Source organism: Cibotium barometz, chromosome 57, assembly GCF_041138505.1.
Source record: "Cibotium barometz isolate CiBa-2024 chromosome 57, ASM4113850v1, whole genome shotgun sequence".
NCBI classification, from domain to species: Eukaryota; Viridiplantae; Streptophyta; class Polypodiopsida; order Cyatheales; family Cibotiaceae; genus Cibotium; species Cibotium barometz.
In genome coordinates, this window is record NC_141102.1 from 6,781,096 (window position 1) to 6,800,533 (window position 19,438).

The window sequence follows — 19,438 nt, forward strand, 5'->3', positions numbered from 1 at the left end:
CAATATCCCCTGCTGCACTCGCAAACTGGAGAAGAAAACGGGCATCAGGGTATATTACCCATATGACACCTTTTACAACCTTACAAAAGAATTAATAGATCTTAGCTTTTCACTTTGATAACCACTGGACACAGTGCATTGCAAAGGTAATACTCTGTATGATGGAGATAAAAATAACATACAACTCTGCCAGACCCTTGCCTGAATACGCTTTGAAAGCATGCAAATCAGCTGAGAAAAAAGCACTTGATGGTAATCTGGCAGTGCTTTATGCACACCAGGTCCGGTACGCAAAACATCTTACGCCAGGTTCCCAGATGTCATAAAAGGGCACCATTCAAGTGCACATTTACGCACTATTACTGTCTATAAACAGAATTGCCTGCAACTGCATACAAACAAATAATTCAACACCTTCAAGATACATTCAGATAATGATTATATAATCTCACTCAACCACAGATATATGGTCCACTTTTCTCACCCAAAAGAGGACATGAGAGCCTACTATAATTTCAAAATAAAATACTGATCCTTGAATGTTTACTCCAAAATTCGGCAGCACTGACAACAGTGTTATCAGGAACATGCTGTTAGAGCTCCTTTCAAGCCTAGAGAGCACATACTCAGAACTCAGTAGAAAAAGCCTAGGACCTTTCCACCAACATTCTTCCTACGAGCTTCATCATGGTCCATGATTCCCGCAGATGTAGTCAAGACAATGTGGCCAAACTGCACAAGAAACCAGGCACCAGTAACATATATTAGCTCTCCTGTTCCTACAGAGTGCACTGCTAAAAACCCTTTTAAAGTTAACAGTACAAAATAAACAATCCTGACCTCATGCAAGGCTTCTCGCATGAGCTTTTAATAACAATGCAAGAATGATGTGTCACCCCTAGCGAGTAGCTTATCTTATTAGGAAAAACCTAGGGGCAGGACCTCGAGCATCAGACCAGGACAAAACTTTAATATGGCACCGCTTCCCTTCACATCGATACACGAAACTAGGTTCCCTCAAACTAGGTAAAAGTTTCCCAGGTTCATAGCCATCTCCATAAAGAAACAAGGAGAATTATACGGTCGCATTTGCAAACAAGCATGCAAAACCTGTCGGCCTGAAATTGATAGTGGAGTACACCAAAACTGGGCATGTGCAAAATTCAAAACGACAAGACAGCCAGATAACAAGCACAATGCAAACCTGTCTTGATGGGAGAAGCCGTGCAGTCCAGGCTTCCAATTCACCGACTCCCACATCATAGCGCGGACTGATGACTCCACACTTATTCAGTCTCCCATTCAATTCAACAACAATCTTCCCTGCCCTGTGGTCATCTACCAGCTCAAATTCCCCAATGTAGCCTGAAAATGAAGAAAGAAGGCAAACACACCTTTGTAACTGTATCAATGAAGTTCACATGTTTGTACCATATAATACATAGAACACACAGCTCACCTCTCTCGCTTCTCTCACTCTGTCTAATCATCATTTAAGTCTACATCATTATTCTTTACCAGGCTTGGCACTGAGGATCAAACAAGGCATCTGCGCATGCAACATTGGTATCAAAGCATTTAGGCTCAACCCTCTATGCTGTCCACGAAGGTGCACAAAATCCACGGTAAAATACAGCAAAGGTAGCATTACGAGGTGGTCTGGAACAAGTAAAGCCAGAGGAAAGCGTTCTCTCAGAGTGTGGCTCAAAGGAGGACACCAATTACATCTTGGATCGTTTCCCAAGGCAAAGCACCAAGCATGTTCATTCTCAGCAAGAGACCATAGCTGTGGTAAGGAAAAGGGAATACAAGCATGGAGACAAAGTAGATTAGAAGCACAATCTTCCACAAGACTTGGAGTGGAATCTAAAAAGCAGCAAGGTGTTCAGGCAATCAAAGTCAAAGTCGAGAGTCCACGTCAAAAGGATGATGGGTTGTTTTAACAAGAGGGGATGTCATGTGCCCGGCCGTGGACATGTATAACCTCATAATTAATCCCAAATTTGGCATCGTTTTAGAGGAGATTTAGTGGCAGATTTAGAGCCAACCCAAGAGGCTCACAAAGTACCCAACTCATACACCCACATATGGGACATCTTTTGGACACAATTTGAACACAAAAGATGACTTTTTGGACAAAGTTCTGAAGGGATTACAAATTTCCCTATTCTCGCTGTAAATAGCCAAGCTCTCATTTGTGCTCCCTTTTGGGATCAGGTCATAGGCAGTCAATAGAAGGTCTAGACTCCACCTTTTGGTCAAGCCAAAGGTCTCAGAAGTGATACATACATCATCTTTTTGTATCATATGATACATTGAGCACACAACTCATCTCGCTCTCTTCTCTCTATGTCTAATCATCACCAAAGTTTGCATCATTGTTCTTTATCAAGCTTAAAAGCTGAGGATCAAGTAAGCAAGGCTTCCACACATGCACAACACATTAAGCTAACTCTTACAAAAAATGCCTTGAGTCAGTCACTAAAAACACTCATTTAACGATAAGAGAGTGTGACACAGCTCCTAAACACCCGCGTGAACAGTGCCAAGGACCCTGAATTAGGTATGAGATTTCAGAAGAGGGGCCAGAGAACAAACCCACTACACTAACTTAAGTCCCGTATTGCTGTTCATATAAATGAGACCAAACACTTGGCAAGATGTCTTTCTTATCAACATACATGAGAAATCACATCACCTATCCACGATTCTCAAAAACATGCTTTTTAAATTAGCCATTGTTTGGTTGAGAACAGACATCTCCCCCACCCATCAACAGGTGGGGGATGCCCGAGAGTATAAAGTAGGACTGAATGAGAGTCTTTACAGGCATAACGCCGTTCTGACCAAAGGAGAGTTCTCACCGGCCCATCCCTCAGCCCCTTACATTATCTCAGTGTGAAACCAATTGACATGGCTGCCAAAACCATTGATGACTTTAGAAAGGGAGGTTGCATACCAAACTTCTGCATGACTGTGAGAAACTTGATGATCACTTTTGAAGAAGGCTTGAGCAGAACCTGCCGCTTGCCACGCTTCTCCGCATTATACATGTTCTTAAGTGCATCGTTCAGCACACTGATTCGCACCATTTTCAATGGCTTGCATGAACACAAGAGGCCACAGATGCAGCCCTTAGAATGCAATAAAAAAGTCTGTAAAATGTGCAGATGAATTAAAATTATGTGTCGAAATGCAAATGCCTAGCAAAAGCTAGGGCTTACAGACACATCCTAGTATCCTTGCAGAAAATTCGGGTTTGCAGAAACAAGAACTATTTTCGAAGCTAGGAGCATTTGCAAAACACAAAATCTAGTCTACAAGTATAAATCCAGGAAACCTAGGGTTACTGCGTTGACGCTGTGGAAAGGATCAAGCGGAAAATCCCTATTGGTACACGAAGCCAGCGAAATCGACGTAGGACAACACAGGAAAGGCTCAGAGATGAGTTGTTACCTGGTGTTGAAGACTATGGCACCAAACACGCCGGGCAGACGAACAACAACAAGCCGAGCTAGGGTTTGCAAGTCGAAGAGAAAAAACAACAGCGTTTAATGGCTCTAGTTATGGGAGATGCCATCAAGTCACATTCACACACGGCCTTCCAGCAGGCCCCGTTCACACGCGGACGGCGCCCGGTTGTGGCCCTAGGTCTTGTTTTATTCAAGAGACCGTATTTCTCAAAGGCTAGCATACAGAAAAACCGATTCGATTGGGGTAAACCAGGTTTTTTTTAAGGTTTAAGAACTAATTGGTTTCTTGATTTTAAGGATTCAAAATTCAAATGTCCTTAAAATAAGGCTGGGTGTTTGGGATAGACTTTGAAAGTTTGGTGTGTGTGTGTGTGTACACACAAACATATATGTGATTATATAAATATGAAATTAAAACCTTTTTTCCACCACCTGCTAAAACCTTTTTTTCTTCAACGTTGCTTTACAATAATACAAAGTACAAAGTTACAAACAAGTTAACAATGCGAAGGCATGGTCAGTCTCGGTGAATGTGTGCTCTTTAAATATGTCGAACGCAGCTGTTTACTCACTGCTCACAACGGCCGGTTCAAACCTCTAGAGTCTGAGAGTGTGAGATTTCCCTCCGCCATGTACTGGTACATCATCTATAGTTTGAATTTTATACGTTTTTGCTTCTGCGTGTAATGAGTCCTTCTACCTTGGGATTCCGAGATTTGCTTCACTCTAGTAGACCACATCATCTCTGAAAAGCACTCCTCAATGCTCTCCACCCTGTGTTAGCGACCACGGCTTCTCTAAGAGTCTCTACCTTGTGTTAGCCGACCACTACCCTGTGTTAGCAACCAGGGAGTCTTTATCTTGTGTTAGCCGACCACTACCCTGTGTTAGCAACCAGGGAGTCTCTATCTTGTGTTCTTCAGGGGAGGGGTGGAGCTTTTTGGATATTTGCAGGTAGAGAAGCTTTCTAAATTGTCCACGACTCCATTGAGTGCCTTGTGATTGACTTTGTGGCTGGCTTTTGGTTTGAAGTGCACGTTCAAACTTCAAGCACCCTCCTGGCACACTTGCTCCATGGAGTGGGGGAACCACCAGGTTGCCATGCCCAAAAGAAATGTGTGTCAAGAAATAGGACTACACACCACAAGGGTTCACCTGCACAAAACACATCATGAAAGGAACCTTTATGTCAAGAGTATGAAAACGGGGTGCTCATTAATAAGCTTAGCATTATTATGTTGTTTTAAGACGAAGAGTTTCGTGATGATTGAAGGGAATAGTACCAAGTAGAAGACTTTGAAGTTTGAGTAATAGGACCACACAACACAAGGGTTTCCTCTTCGAGAGGAGTCTTTTGTTAACAACAAATCATAGTAACAAAAAAGCATGTTCGGTCAAAACAAGACCTCTGAAATGTTTATAGGACACAAGCTCACTAATAATATAACTAACTGATTTGATGTGCCACTTTTGTCACTATACTCTATCAATATGTATTGCATATGAACTAATGGTTTTTATATGTTTCGATTGTTTGTACATTAGTCAAGCATAATGTGTCGCATATGAATGTATTTCACCTACTTGTAATAGTAGCACTTGGTTACTAACTTCTAAGCAATCGAGCCTTAAATTTGAAGGCTTCACTGGTTGTCATTCATTGTCATGTAGCCTATAATGGCATGCGTGAGTCACCCGTAGAGCAATGGGGCAGAGCTCGACCGGATGCGGAGTTCACATGCTGGAGTGCGTGGTAAGTGTGTCTAGGGGGTGAGGCACCCAGGTTGGAGGACCGTGGGGGGCTGGGCTAGTGTGGGCAGGCATGTCACTATATAAGCCCTCTAGTGTTGACACTTACCCACATTCCTCTATGGTTGGGTGGTGACCATGAGCTTAGAGCCCTCCTTGGATATGGCAGCATACACAGCAATGTAACATTGGTAACGTCACGTAGCCTATAACGGCATGCATAAGTCACCCCCGTAGTGATGATAGAACTCGACCGGATGTGGATTCCACATGCCAAAGTGCATGTGGTGAGTGTGTTTGGGGTACAGGGGTGAGGTGCCCGAGTCGAAGGACCGTGGGTGTGGCCGAGTTAGTGTGGGCAAGCAGGCCACTATATAAGCTATTGAAACTTGAGGATCAAGCTCCCATGGAAATGAAAGTGTACTAATCTTATATTAATGATTAATACCAATCTAAACTAGGGAGGATGATACTTAAACACAATCATGATGATACCAATCTAAACACAATCATGATGAATACCCTAAACTAATTAAGCTTTAGACTCAAGCACAATTAGGTTACAAGATTGAGACTTTTACTCATATAGAGGCTTGAGATCTTGCTTCATGTTTCATTGCTTGAAATGGTTCCCTTTTATATGAGGAGGTACACTCTTGGGCTTGTATATCAATGTAGGATAATTTTCAACTCTTCTCTCTAGCCCACGTGTCACCTCAAATCTCAACATCCCCCCTTAATGGTGACTTGACTTATCTTTGAGGCCTAGAGGTCATCTCCAAGAGTGAGGTCCCCCCCTTGATAGCGACTTGACCTATCTTTTAGGTCTAAGAGGTCTAGAGGTCTCTTCTAAGAGTGAGGTTACAAATTTTGACTATTTCTTCTACCTTGGCTACATCATCAGTGCCAAAGGGTAGGACATACAATGTTTTTAGAGAAGATTTTTAGAGCTAGAGGCATCATTTTCTGCCACAAAGTGATCATCTTCCACATAGTGGTTTTTTCATTCTGTTTGGAGTAGCAATGTTCTTCCAAGTGCCCAATCCTTCTATAAGCATTACAAATTCTTTTTGCTTTATTTTTGAAACAAGAATTTGCAAAGATGTGACCAAGCTTACCACAATGATTACATCTTGACAAGTTTTCCTTTTCCTACATATAAAGCATTTTGACTAATTCCTTGAGTGCCATTTGATGTGTTTTTGAGTTTAGACTCGTGCTCAAGTAGTGAAGACTCAACTTCAGTTAGATCGAAATTTTTGAGTGTGGACACAAGAACATCATAGGGGGTTTTGTCGATGCTGTTGAGAAGAACTGCAACTGCTTCATCCTCTTTAAACTTCTTTTTGATTCCCACCGCTATTTGTTGCTTGAGTGCCTTGAGAGACTTTGTTGAGTTCCTTTCATGCCTTGTTGTAATCTTTTATCCCTGTAATGTTATGTATGACTTCATCTTCAAACTCTGAGCTGTTTTGCCAAGTGCTTTGTGATTGTTAAATGTATTAAGTAATGTGCTATCACTATCTTCACTAGGATCAATTAGATCCCATAACCCTTTTCTCATCAATGTATACATGGTTTAGGGGATGCAGTCCTAGATTGCTTTACCGGTACTCGGACCCTTGCTAGAGCATATAGGATACTACATCGACATTGTATCAGTGTGGAGAGTGATGAGGTGTGCTTTTGTTCTTGTATAGGACAACTTTTGCACGTTCTAGAAGATTTAGGTTATAACATGCCCATCAATAATAATATATATCCATTTAATACATGAAATTATGGTCCTTTTTATAGTGTAAAAATCAACATTTCATTAATTGAGCTATTTCTACTTGGAATCTTCAAATTTTGAGTCCAAATTTGAAATCTACGTGAAATTTTACAACACTCAAAACAGACACTGAAATAAGCCTCTACGTAAGTTTTTAGTTAAAGTACGGTAAACTTTCAACCTTAATAAATTCATGTCCGAGTGTCCGATTGACAAACGGACTGCATCCTGAAACTAGAAAAACACCCTGGACAATTTCACCTTAAAACATTTCGACAGCCATCGAATGCGTCGGTACATATATCGAGGCCAATGCTCCAAAAAAGGGGGTCCCTACTGCATCAAAGGACCTTACCCTGGATCGTACACATACTAGAGCACCCACACACGGACCAAAATCGATCGCCTTAGCATATGGTTTATGCGTTGGCCACCACGTGGACACCCATGTTACCACTGCCCCAAAAGGTACATGCGTACCCCACCTTTGGCCCACTTATAGGCACCACCCTTTCTACAGGCTCATGCCACTTATAGGCACCACCCTTTCTACAGACTCATGCCACCAAGGCCGGCATACTTCACGTGTACACTGTCCTTTTCACCCCTCTTTGCTCTCTTCTTACCCATACCAGACCCATTATAAAACCCCCAGAACCTCCCTCTATGCCCAACAACCGACGCTTTGAGTTGAGACTCTCCTTGACATGCCTCTGCAGCCAACCTCCCAGCAAGCCCTTTTTCAGCCAGCCTCCCACCCCCTCTATTGTGGAGGGGGTGTCCTCCACCTATCTCTCCCTCTCTCTCTCTCTCTCTCTCTCTCTTCCCCCTGTGTGAATAGACTTAAGGACACTCTACTTTTTGCCCCCTCCCATATAAAGAGACTTAAGCAAGCACACTCTAGCACTTGGAGGTGGTTCCCACACAGGTGAGTCTTTTGCTCATAAAGTAAGCAAACAACTCCAAATTGTGATCCATCTGGATCATTGAGTTTGTGATTCCACGAGCTACGAGAGAGTGGAAAATATGGCTCCTCCTCAAAGATGCCAAAATGTTACCTCGGGAAGCGTGTACGTGTCAACACAACATGAGAGGGAATGCTCCGAACGCGGCCCTAGCTCCTCCCTTGGGAGTCCCTCATGGAGGTAATGGCAAGGTTAGCTTGATAATCATCTAAAAAGAGATTTTCAGATTAATCCTTATTCTTAGCATAAATTAAGAAAGATAAGGATGCTACTTTCCCTTGTTTTGAGAATATAAGATCTCATAATTATCTAAACTTTAAATTTCTTGTAGAATTGTTGCTTTCTTGAAAGGATAATGTGGTTTCTGGTTTAAAGGTTGGATTGAACTATTATGTTGCTATCTTGCTTAAATTAAAGTATAGGTACATCTTCTTCCCACCTTGATGCTAACCTCGTTCATGTGCTTGTGTAGCCAGGCGGCGACGTTAGTGCCTAGTTCTGTGGGCCCAGGCTAGTGCGGTGAATAAGCCCACCCTAGCGTATAGACATCCCTCCGAGGATTAAGAGAATCAAGTGACGGAGCCTGAGAGGGTGAGAGTCCATGGCTTGAGTCCTTGCCGACTACCAATGACAACATGTATGGTCTCGTAGGGATTGCCTAGTCTATGGAAATTGGAAGCTGAATTCTAGATTATCGACGGAATAAAATATGGAATAAGAGAGCTTGGATCTGGGTATAGTTGGATTTGAACTGTTGTAATTATTTTTTATTAAGTTCTTTGTTTCTAGTATTATTGTATCATTGTTTTAAGTTAAGTGGTTGTTTTAAGGTCTTACCTAGTAGTCGTATACTCGTATCTCGACATAGTTGAGGCGTCAACGATGACTAGGAAATTCTTTCAAAGGCTTAGTAGACTATCTTAAGGATTCCCCTTTTTAGGTTGGGGACCTTACAATTGGTATCAGAGCAAAGTTTTAGTTCCTAGGATTTGTTATTTAGGGTTATTTTAAAGTATATGTTTTACTGCAATTAGATGTTGCTTGATAAAATACCTTACTAGTACAACTTAATTTGGTGAATGAATGATTGTAGGAGAAAGAAGACACTTATTCTAGATTCCTAGTCTTCCAATGCATCTTCGAGACAACTTGTTGTTCCTTGAATTTCAAATTCTATGATACGATGATGCAAATACTTGAGAAGTTTTCCCTCCCTCATTCCTCTTGTATGTTTAGAGGGTGGGGTAGAGACCACTTTTAGAATCATGGGCCGAGGTACTTCATCATCAGAGCAGATCGAATTGGGAATCTCACCATCGATTTAAAGTGGATTTTTTTGGATCGAGAAGCTTAAGATGTTCCGCTTATTTATGGGTACCTCTAGACCAGATAGTTACATGGCCATTGAAGGGAACCATATATATGGCAAAACCATTGGGTGTATGACCAAGTAAGGCAAGTCTTACCCACCGACCGAGTAGTTGTTATGAAACATAATACAATCTATAGTCTACCTCCCCTACCATCAGTTTTTCATATCCTACATGAACCGCTTGAGTCTTATGCCCTAGTTAAGCCTAAAAGTCTCTTTTATGATGAATAAGAGCAAATACATTAGTCTTAAATCCTTGAATCCATCTTGTCCTTGTAAATATTGAATGGAGAAATAAATGATTTCAAGGTTTTATTTTTATATCATGAGCGTAGTGTAAATTATAAGTCTCATAATCCTAAATTTAATCTTGCAATGATGGCCATGATGATCAGTCCTCTCCCATACACAAACACATAGGAGAAGAACCTCCTACTTAAAGAGATGTAACCTCCCTCCTTTAAAGGGGAAGGTTCAAAAATTAAGAAGTATCTCGAGGTATGGATTGAAGCAATGGATGATTACTTCTTAGCCACCGGTACTAGAGTTGCAAACCAATCCATGCTTGCACGGTTTCACCTCATCGGGGATGCTAAGCTGTGGTGGAAGCAATGGTGCCACGATAAGGAAGTTACCAAACACTCCCAACCTAGGATGACATCAAACAAGCTGTGAAGGAGCGGTATCTTCCCCCTTCTCATGTGTCTATTAAGATGAATGAGTTCTTTAGCCTCAAGTAGCTTAGCTTAACTCTGGAGTAGTACTACTCTAAGTTCATCACTCTCTGGAAATTTGCCCCACCCATGACTACCTCCCAGCAAGTAGCCCACTTTTGCAAAGGCTTGAATGAACCTTTGGCTCGAACCAATGAGGTCAAGTACATTCAAGATGCTCTCATACAAGCCAAGGAGTTAAAGTCTAGCAAAGCTAGGCCCCAGAAGAGATCTCACCCTGAATCAAACCCTAAGGACCAGTCTTAGAAGAAGCCCCAGCCAAATGCTCCCAACTACAATCAAGGTTAGCCAACTAACTTCTTTGTTCCCCATACATATATTGCTTTTACTAGGTCCTTGTGTGTTTCCATTGCAATGAGCCCAGACACTTTAAAGCCAAAATTACCCCAAGCTTGGAACACCCTTTCCTCAAAGTGGTCGAGCAAATTTGGGTCGTGGAATCCCCATCCACCAAGGTACAAGGGGTGGTGGACGTGGTAAAGGTCGTGGAGCAATTGCCCGTGCAGGTGCTATAAATGAAGAATCAACTTTGGAAATGGCCGAAGAAGAGCGTACCGCCATCCATGCGATGGTAGAGCATCAAGGTCCTAAAACGAGCAATTTGGTGTTATTCAAACCTTAGCTGCTCATCATGGTAAGCCATTCCAGCTTTTGATTGATTGCGGTAGTACCCATTCATTTATTTCTCCAAGGTGTTTATGAAAATTAAACTTGGATCAAAAACCAACTAGGAAAATGGTTGTAGAGCTAGCTAATGGGAAGGAAGTAGTATCTCACCACTTTGTAGGAAACCTTGACTTTGAATTGGGTAGTGAACAAACTCATGGCCATTTTAGAGTCCTACCATTAGGCATTTATGATGGGATCCTTGGGATGGCTTAGTCAGTCTCGCAAACAATGCTAGTATTCACTGTAACCAGGGGAGTATCACTTTTAAAAATGAGCACGTTCAAGTAGTACTAGTTCAGGGGAGTATCACTTTTAAAAATGAGCATGTTCAAGTAGTACTAGTTCAGGGGAAGACATGTAAACCCAAGTCTAGGGTAGTCAAAGCAAAACATCTTCTTAAGGGAGTATGTAAGGTCCAATAAGTTTTCCTTGTCAAGCTTAACAAAGCTGCCGAACAACCCCATAAAGAATCAGAACCCTCTTGGCTCCAAGAATTCTCTGACATCTTTCCTGATCAGCTTACAAGACTACCACCCCCTCATGAAGTGGACCATGAGATCGAGCTAATTCATGGTTCTCAACATGTCTCCAAAATACCTTATAAGATGTCTCTCCTTGAAGCCATTGAGCTCAAGAAGCAACTTTGCCAACTCATTGAGCAAGGATTTGTATGCCCTAGCAGCTCTCCTTGGAGAGCACCGTTCTTTTCTAAAAGAAGAAGGACGACACTCTTCATTCTCTACATAGATTATCGGGGGCTAAATCAAGTCATTGTTAAGAACAAGAACCTTATCCCTCGCATCAACGAGCTTCTTGATAGGCTTCATGGGGCCAAGGTTTTCTTTAAGAAATATTTAAGGTATACTATCAGATCAGAGTCAAGGAAGCAGATATACCCAAGACAACTTTTAATACCCATTATGGCCACTATGAGTTTACTGTGATGTCATTCGGGTTAACCAATGCTCCTCCAACTTTCAACCGCCTAATGCAAGATATATTCAGTCCCTACTTGGATGAAAATTTTCTTGTCTTTTTTGACAACATTCTAGTCTACTCCAAGTCGGTGGAAGAACATGAGGAGCATGTGTGTAGAGTGCTGTGATTGCTACGTAGACATAAACTTTGTGCTAAGAAAAGTAAATGTACCTTCTTTACTCTCACCAGATTGAGTATCTTGGATTCATTGTCTCCTCCCAAGATGGTATCTCAGTAGATCTTGACAAGGTCAAAGATATACTCGAATGGCCACCCCCTAATTTAGTCTGCGAAGTTCATTTATTTTTGGGAATCACAAGATGGTACATGATTTTCATCAAAGATTACTCCCTGGTAGCTACACCATTGACTAGTCTTCTTAAGAAGGAATGACTAGTCTTCTTAAGAAGCATTGCAAAATAGTGTGGTTACTAATCCATTAAGTCAGCTTTGATCAGCTCAAGGCCTTCCTTACCTCAGCACCAGTCCTAAAACTTCTTGATTTCACCAGGGAATTTGAGGTGGTTTACTGATGCTAGTAGTCTAGCACTTGGTGGTGTTTTAGCACAAGAAGGAAGACCAGTGGCTTATACTTCTTGCAAGCTGAAGCAATATGAGGCCAACTATGCCACCCATGATTTGAAACTCTTATCAGTTGTTCATTGCCTCAAGCTATGGAGACATTACCTCTTGGGGCGCAAGTTCTAGCTTGTAACCAACCACAAGAGTCTAAGGTGGATCTTCACCCAGCCTAACCTCAATATGAGGCAGAGAAGATGGGTTGAAATCCTACAAGAATATGACTTCGACATCAAATTCCTCCTTGGGAAGGATAATGTGGTAGCAGACTTAGCCACAAATCTTTCTTGAGTGCAATTTGTATGCTAAATGACCCCATAGTGGTCAAGGTGAAAGAAGCCTCATTTCATGATCCTGACCACCAAAGGATGGTGAACCTAGTCAAAGAAGGGGGAAACTCATAGTAGGAGAAAAATCTAATCAAGGGTTACTTTACCCATGATGGGTGCCTCTACTTCAATCATAGGCTATGTACTCCTAAAGGACTCTTCCCTAAAGAAGTTAATCCTCCATGAAGCTCATGATAGCCCCACCACAGGGCACCTAGGCTATGTAAAGACCTTGAATGCTCTAAGGAGGAGCTATCATTGGGTAGGATTGAAAAATGATGTCCTTCGAGACTTGAAGCAATGTCTGTCATGTCAAAGGATCAAAGCTGAAAGAGTTAAGATGCCTGGAAAGCTTTAACCCTTGGATATTCCTCAAATGAAGTGGGAAAGCATTAGTATGGATTTTGTCACGTCTCCCCACTGTACAAGGAGGATATAATTCCATAATTGTAGTGGTTGACTTCCTCACCAAAGTAGCTCATCTTATACCGGCAAAGAAACCTTTAAAGCTTCTAATGTTACTTGATTATTCATCAAGGAGGTCTTCAAGCTTCATGGTTTACCGAAAAAGGATAGTCAATGATTGGGACTTTGACTTCACTTCAAAGTTCTAGAAGTCCTTATTTCAGGCCTTGGGTACTCAACTTTGCTTCAGTACAGCTTACCATCTAGAGACTGATGGGGCCAGATTGAGAGAGTCAACCAAGTAATTGAGGACATTCTTAGATCATATTGTGGGTGGGAGCCAAGAAGATGGATTCAATATCTTTCTCTATCAGAATTTGCCTATATAATACATCTTATCACCAGAGCATAGGGATATAACCATTTAAGTCACTCTATGGGGTAGGAATGCTTATCTCCTCCAAATTTATCTAATCCAACCTTAAGAGTTGAAGCATCCAGAAAAATGCTCGTGGAGATGGAAGAGTAAACCAAGGCTATCCAGAAAGATATTTAAGTTGCTCTAGATCGACAGAAACATTATGTTGACACAAGGAGGGTTGAAAGGATCTTCAAGGAAGGGGACAAAGTTCTTCTGTAGGTACGACCCAAGTGTAGCTCTCTATCACTTGGGAAATATAAGAAACTCAACCCAAGATATTGTGGGCCCTATATAGTCATTAAGTGTTTGGGAAGAAGTTCTTATAAGCTATAGCTCCCGGTCCATGTTAAGTTTCACAATGTATTTTATGTAAGATTGTTGAAGCTTTATGTACCCAGTCTCGATCATATTCTTGATGATGACAAGTTGTAATCCCAACTCAAGGAGTCCTTGAGTTGTAACCTAGTAGAATCATAGATTCTAGAGAAAGGCGGCTTCGTAATCGAATCCTTACAGAACATCTAGTGCAATGGAAAGACTACTTTCCTGAAGAGGATGCAACTTGGGAAGATGAAGCTACACTCTTAAGAGATTACCCCAAATTCATGATGAGATGAGGATATCTCGCTTTCTTTAAGGGGGGAAGGATATAACATGCATATCTTCAATATAATATATGTCCATTTAATAGATGAAATTTTGGTCCCTTTTGTAGCGTAAAAATCAACATTTTAATAATTGAGGTATTTTTACTTGGAATATTAAAATTTTGAGTCCAAATTTAAAATCTATGCGTGATTTTACCCTAATGTGGGATTTTATAGCACTTAAAACGGACATCGGAATAAGCCTCTACATAATTTTTTAGTTAAATTACGGTAAACTTCAGACCTTAATAAATTCATGTTCGGGTGTCTGATTGATGAACTAACTGCACCCCTATGACCAAGAAAATACCCTAAACAATTTCACCGTAAAAAAATTTAAATAGCCCATCGGACGTGCCGACACACATATCGAGGCCAGTGTCCCAAAAGATGCCTCCTCGAGAAACGTGCATCAAAGAACCTTACCTTAGATTGTACACATACCAGGGTTCCCACATGGACCAAAAACTGGCCACCTTAGCGTATGGTTTCCACTGGCCGCCACGTGGACACTCATGCGACCACTATCCCTGAAAGGTACATGCGTCTGCCTCTCCCACCGCTTACAGGCACCACTCTTTCTATATGCCAAATGTTACCTCGAGAAGCGTGTACATGTCAACACGACACAACAGAGAATGCTCCAAACACAGTCCCAACTCTTCCCTTGGGAGCCCCTATTAACCCATTCCTAGGGTTAACAAGAGCTACTGCCATTATCTTATATCCAGGAGTCAAAGTAGATACACCAAAAGGTCATACGTTCAAGATATGAAGCAATGGTGTCCAAATCCACAACCTGGATGGGCGCTCGTAATGGTCTGATGGAATACTTATGGCGATTTCCATTTCAAGAGCATGTAGCAAGTTAAGATGAAGTACCAAGTGACGTACTTCATGGATATATTATGAGAGTAGTCATTGTAATACCATTAGGCCTCTTATGAGCCTAAAGTGCCCGGTCGGCCACAATTTAAGTAAGTGTGAACACTTATGGCCATATATATAAGTGTGAACACTTATGGCCATATATATATATAAGTGAATATCTCTCATAATACAAAGGACTCTCCCATTGTGCAATAAAGTCTTGATCTTGCTAATCTCTATCTAATCCATGCTAGTGAGTATGTGTGAGTGAAGTGAGGTGAGAGGAGGGATGAGTACATGTACATGTAGTGTAACACGGCGGTGTGACAACGCTCATGGGAGGTGCGGTGGAATTGCTTCTCGAGGAGTTGTGGAGCTTGGAGACCTCAAGGGTTACAAGCTCGGTCAATGGAAAGATTCTCACGACAATTGCGGTTCACCATGTAATCTTCTTGTTGGATGTGTTTTAAGGGGGGTTTGGATAAGCCATAACGTTTTTGGCGCCACTGCTGCCAGGGAGTCATCCTTTGGCTTTTTCCATTGTTTGCTCTCCAATCTACGCAAACCCATTGCCCATTGTCTTGATTGGTGGTTTTCCACGAAAAGATGTGATTAATATGGAGATTTGTGTGTGATTTTGTGAGAAATAGCTCTCTCTTTTTTTTAAAGAATGATTTTTAAGCTTAAATGTGTTATTTTGTTAGTTCTAATCTATTTTTTAGTGTTTGTTAAGTGTGCACATAGAGTGTGTTAGGTTTAGTTTGCATCCATTACATCCATTGTAATTTTATGATTTTTAGCTCTCTCTGGAGTTAAACATAGAGCTAAAATCATTAATTTTTGCTTGATTTGTGTGTTTTTTGTTTGATTTGTATACATCAGAGTGTTATTAGGGGTAGCTTAATCATTTGAGAGATTTCATAAAAACTTTTAAAAGATCTTGAAATCGACTAATCTTCCTTAATTGATAAGCTTTTGTTAGTAAGGGTGATTAATTCAGTTCAAGAGGCAAAAAACTAGAAAATGTGTTTTTTGGGATTAAAATTGGTCAGGTGGGGTGTCAAAATTAATGTTTTTAAGTGTTTTGGGAGCATCTAGATGCATCAAAACATCTAATTGCATTAGTTTCTTCACCAATTAGAGAATTTTTGCTCTCTTTGGCCTGATTTACATAAAGAAAAGAGCCACAATTAATGGATTAATTAATCTTTGATTATTAGTTAATTTATACTTTAGATTAAGAACAAAGCTCAGTAATCTATGGATCTATCTAATGTTGTGCTTAATGGTGTGGATTAATTAAGGATTAAAAGTTAATTAGGGACCCTTAATTAGTCCAAAAGGGAGAAAGATTAGTGGAAGGATTAATTTTTAAGCACTTTTTTCCATAACTCATTAAGGCTAATGGTGGGCATTGAATGGAAAGATGCTAATGAGTTATAAAAATGGTCACTTTTAGGGGTCATTTATGATGAAGGGTGTAAGAGAGTGTTATAAAAGTGTTGACTTTTTTATTCCCACTTACCTTTTTGGGAAAATGCCCATATCTCCCCAATTTAAAATTGAAAAAATATTCCCTCCACACAAGAAAACTTGAATTTTCCTCTAGACTCAAAAAAAAGAAAACAAGAAAATTTACCATTTCACAGAATAGTTGTTTCATGAATAACTGTTTCACGAATTAATTGTTTCACGGAATAGCTGTTCACGAATTGGCTTTTTCACGGAATAGCTATTTCACGAATTAGCTTTTTCATCGATTAGCTATTGCCAAAAAAATCCGTGAAATACCTATTTCACGGTGTGAAACATGCTGTACTATTTCAGGTTCGTGAAACAGGCCCGTGTCCAAAAAACAAAATCCATGAAATACCTATTTCACGACCGTGAGATGCAGTTCATGGCCTGAGTTTCACGTTGTGAAATAGACATGCATAAAAAAATTAATTAAATTTAATTAATTCTGTGAGATGTGTTTCACGGCGTGAAAGTTCTCCACACACGTCCGTGAAAAGGTCTGTGCACAAAAAAAAAATCTAGAAAGCAGCCCTGTTTGGAGGCTCATATCACCTAAACTCTGAGGCTGTTGAACACATTCTAGTGCTCATTGGAAAGCCTACATCGAGCTCTTCAAACTCGGTCTTGAGCATCTAAGGGAAAAATCCATTGTTTTGGCCTTCGACCAACCTCAAAATTTGACCCGAAAATTGAGACAAAAAACGGACCAAAAAACATCCAAAATAGCCCAAAAAAGATTGCGTACCATATTCGGACTACTTTTTAAGTGTCTAAACGTTAAAATCACAAAAAAATCAGAGAGACAAAGTTGTAGTACTCCAAAAATACTACAACTCTGTCATACATTTTTTTGAATTCCTTCTAGAACACATTAAAAAACGGACTGCGAAACAACGGGAAAAATCCTTCCGTGAAAATTTCATCTCACTGATGGGAAATAGGTTTTGAGACCTCTCCAATTTGGGATGTTGTTGGCATGCACTTTTTCTGAAAAAGTTCATCCTAAGAGGGCGTTCACATGCACTTTTGAGACCTCAGCTTCTATCTGGGACACCAATGGCACGCACTTTTTTTGGAAATATATATCTAAGGTCGTTCTTCACGTGCGTTTAGCGCCTACGCTAATTAGGGCAAACGGACACTTGTTTGACCCAGAGAAGGGTGCAGCAGGCCTCCTAAGGCTGTAAGAAAACCTAAAAAACAAAAAAAAAACACTTTTGCTTGCTCATTTAGGAGTAACTAGCAATGTCAAGATATGGCAATGATAGAGGAATTATGTGGGCCCACACCCAGACTAAACCCATTGGCTAAACTCTTTGAGCCATTAAGATCATGCCCCAAATGCACCTCCCAATATCATTTTTCATGTCGACAACAACAAGTGTGTCATCGGGATTTACATCCCTTGTCACATCAATCCCTCCGGGATTTGGTTCCTTGCCTAGCACTACCACAAGACCTAAACCTTTAGAAGTGTTAGATACTAACCCTTTGCAACCCCTAAATGCCTAAACCTTGGATATATTGACTAATCTAAGAAGGTGGGTTGGTTAAATAGTTTTTTTTTTGTAAAAATCATACTTTATGCTTTTTTGAGGAAAAGCAAATTGGTTTTTGTAAGATCATATATAAGGACATAGACCTAAATATAATACACAAGTCAGAGTTCAACAATCAAGAGATTTTTTAAGGAGATCAAAAGATGGTTTTCTCTTATATGTGGATGAAAACACTTACCATCTTTTGATCACTTAAAGTGGTGTTGAACATAAGCATGTGTTGCATTTTTCTTAATGCCTCAATGTTTCACTAGAGGATTACTTACTGATTGTGTGACTAAGGGAAAACATTTGTGGAAAATGTTATTGATGGTTTGAATCTAAGATTGACAGACTTGCCATTATTGAATGCAAGAAAATTGGCTAGTCCTAAAAGTTATGATACAGATTAAGATCTTAGGGGGGATAGCCAACATAGAATGTTTTTGGGACATTTGTGTGAGAAGTTGGGGTCTAAAGAGTACCAATTTATAAATGAGAGTGAGTGTGAAGTAGAGCATGTTGAGTTTACTCTTACATTAATGAAGGCATATCCTAGGGTTACTTTTCATGAAACTTGGAGAAAATGTGGTACCAAGATGGATTGGATTCATGCTTATCAAAATTTAATGTGGCTTTGTCAAATCATGCTTATAGTGCTTGTTAGTACAACACCATGTAAGCATGGTTTTTCTAAGAAGTATTGAATTAAGGATGATGAACAAAGTAGTTTGTGTCTTAAGACCCTATATACGCTTATGTTTTTGTCACTAAGTGCTCCATAGATATTATATGAGGTCGATTGGGAGGCAATTTATGAGGCTTGGATAGATAGAAAGCTTGTAGGCCACAATCCATCACCACAATACAAGAGTAAGTGATGTGGAGATTGGGAGTGTTTTAGCAGGTGAGGGAAACCAATTCCTTCATTATCTTTGAGCATCGTATACATAAGATGTGGAAAAGGGTTTTCTCCCTAAGCTTAGAATGATGTAGATAAGCTCAAGAAACAAAAAAAAAAAACAATGATCAACACCAAGTGTATGCTACAACTACAAACCTACAACTACAAAATATTGACTTATTAAAGTTTTTTAGTATAGAAAATTATGTTTACGTTTCTATTGTTGTAATCTTGAATATAAATATTGAACTTCATAGAAAAGGGCTATTTTAGTATATTAAACTTTGTAGAAAAAGGGTTCATTTAGTATATTGAACTTCATAGAAAAAGGGATCTTTTAGGGTATTGAACTTTATAGAAAAGGGTATATTGTTTTTTAAAAGACCACCCATAGAAACTCTTTGGCATTTGAAGGCCAACTTGAAAAGAAAGTTTCCTTCTCTGAAGTCCAAGCCCTCATACAAGGTTTCAAATTAAAGGCCAAGGTAGGGTTGAAAACTTTAGGCCTACAAT

At 40.2% G+C, this 19,438-nt stretch overlaps 1 protein-coding gene across 1 annotated transcript; it reads right to left on the reverse strand.

The window, feature by feature from the left end:
* Positions 1–403: 403 nt before the first annotated feature.
* LOC147606368 (small ribosomal subunit protein uS8z/uS8w) lies at positions 404–3,611 on the reverse strand. Its single transcript, XM_086792288.1, has 4 exons — positions 3,456–3,611; positions 2,960–3,101; positions 1,205–1,365; positions 404–732 (listed from the first exon to the last, which is right to left on the reverse strand). The coding sequence occupies exons 2-4, from the start codon at positions 3,090–3,092 to the stop codon at positions 634–636; spliced, it is 393 nt and encodes a 130-aa protein (XP_086648414.1). The 5' UTR covers positions 3,093–3,101; positions 3,456–3,611; the 3' UTR covers positions 404–633.
* Positions 3,612–19,438: the final 15,827 nt, after the last annotated feature.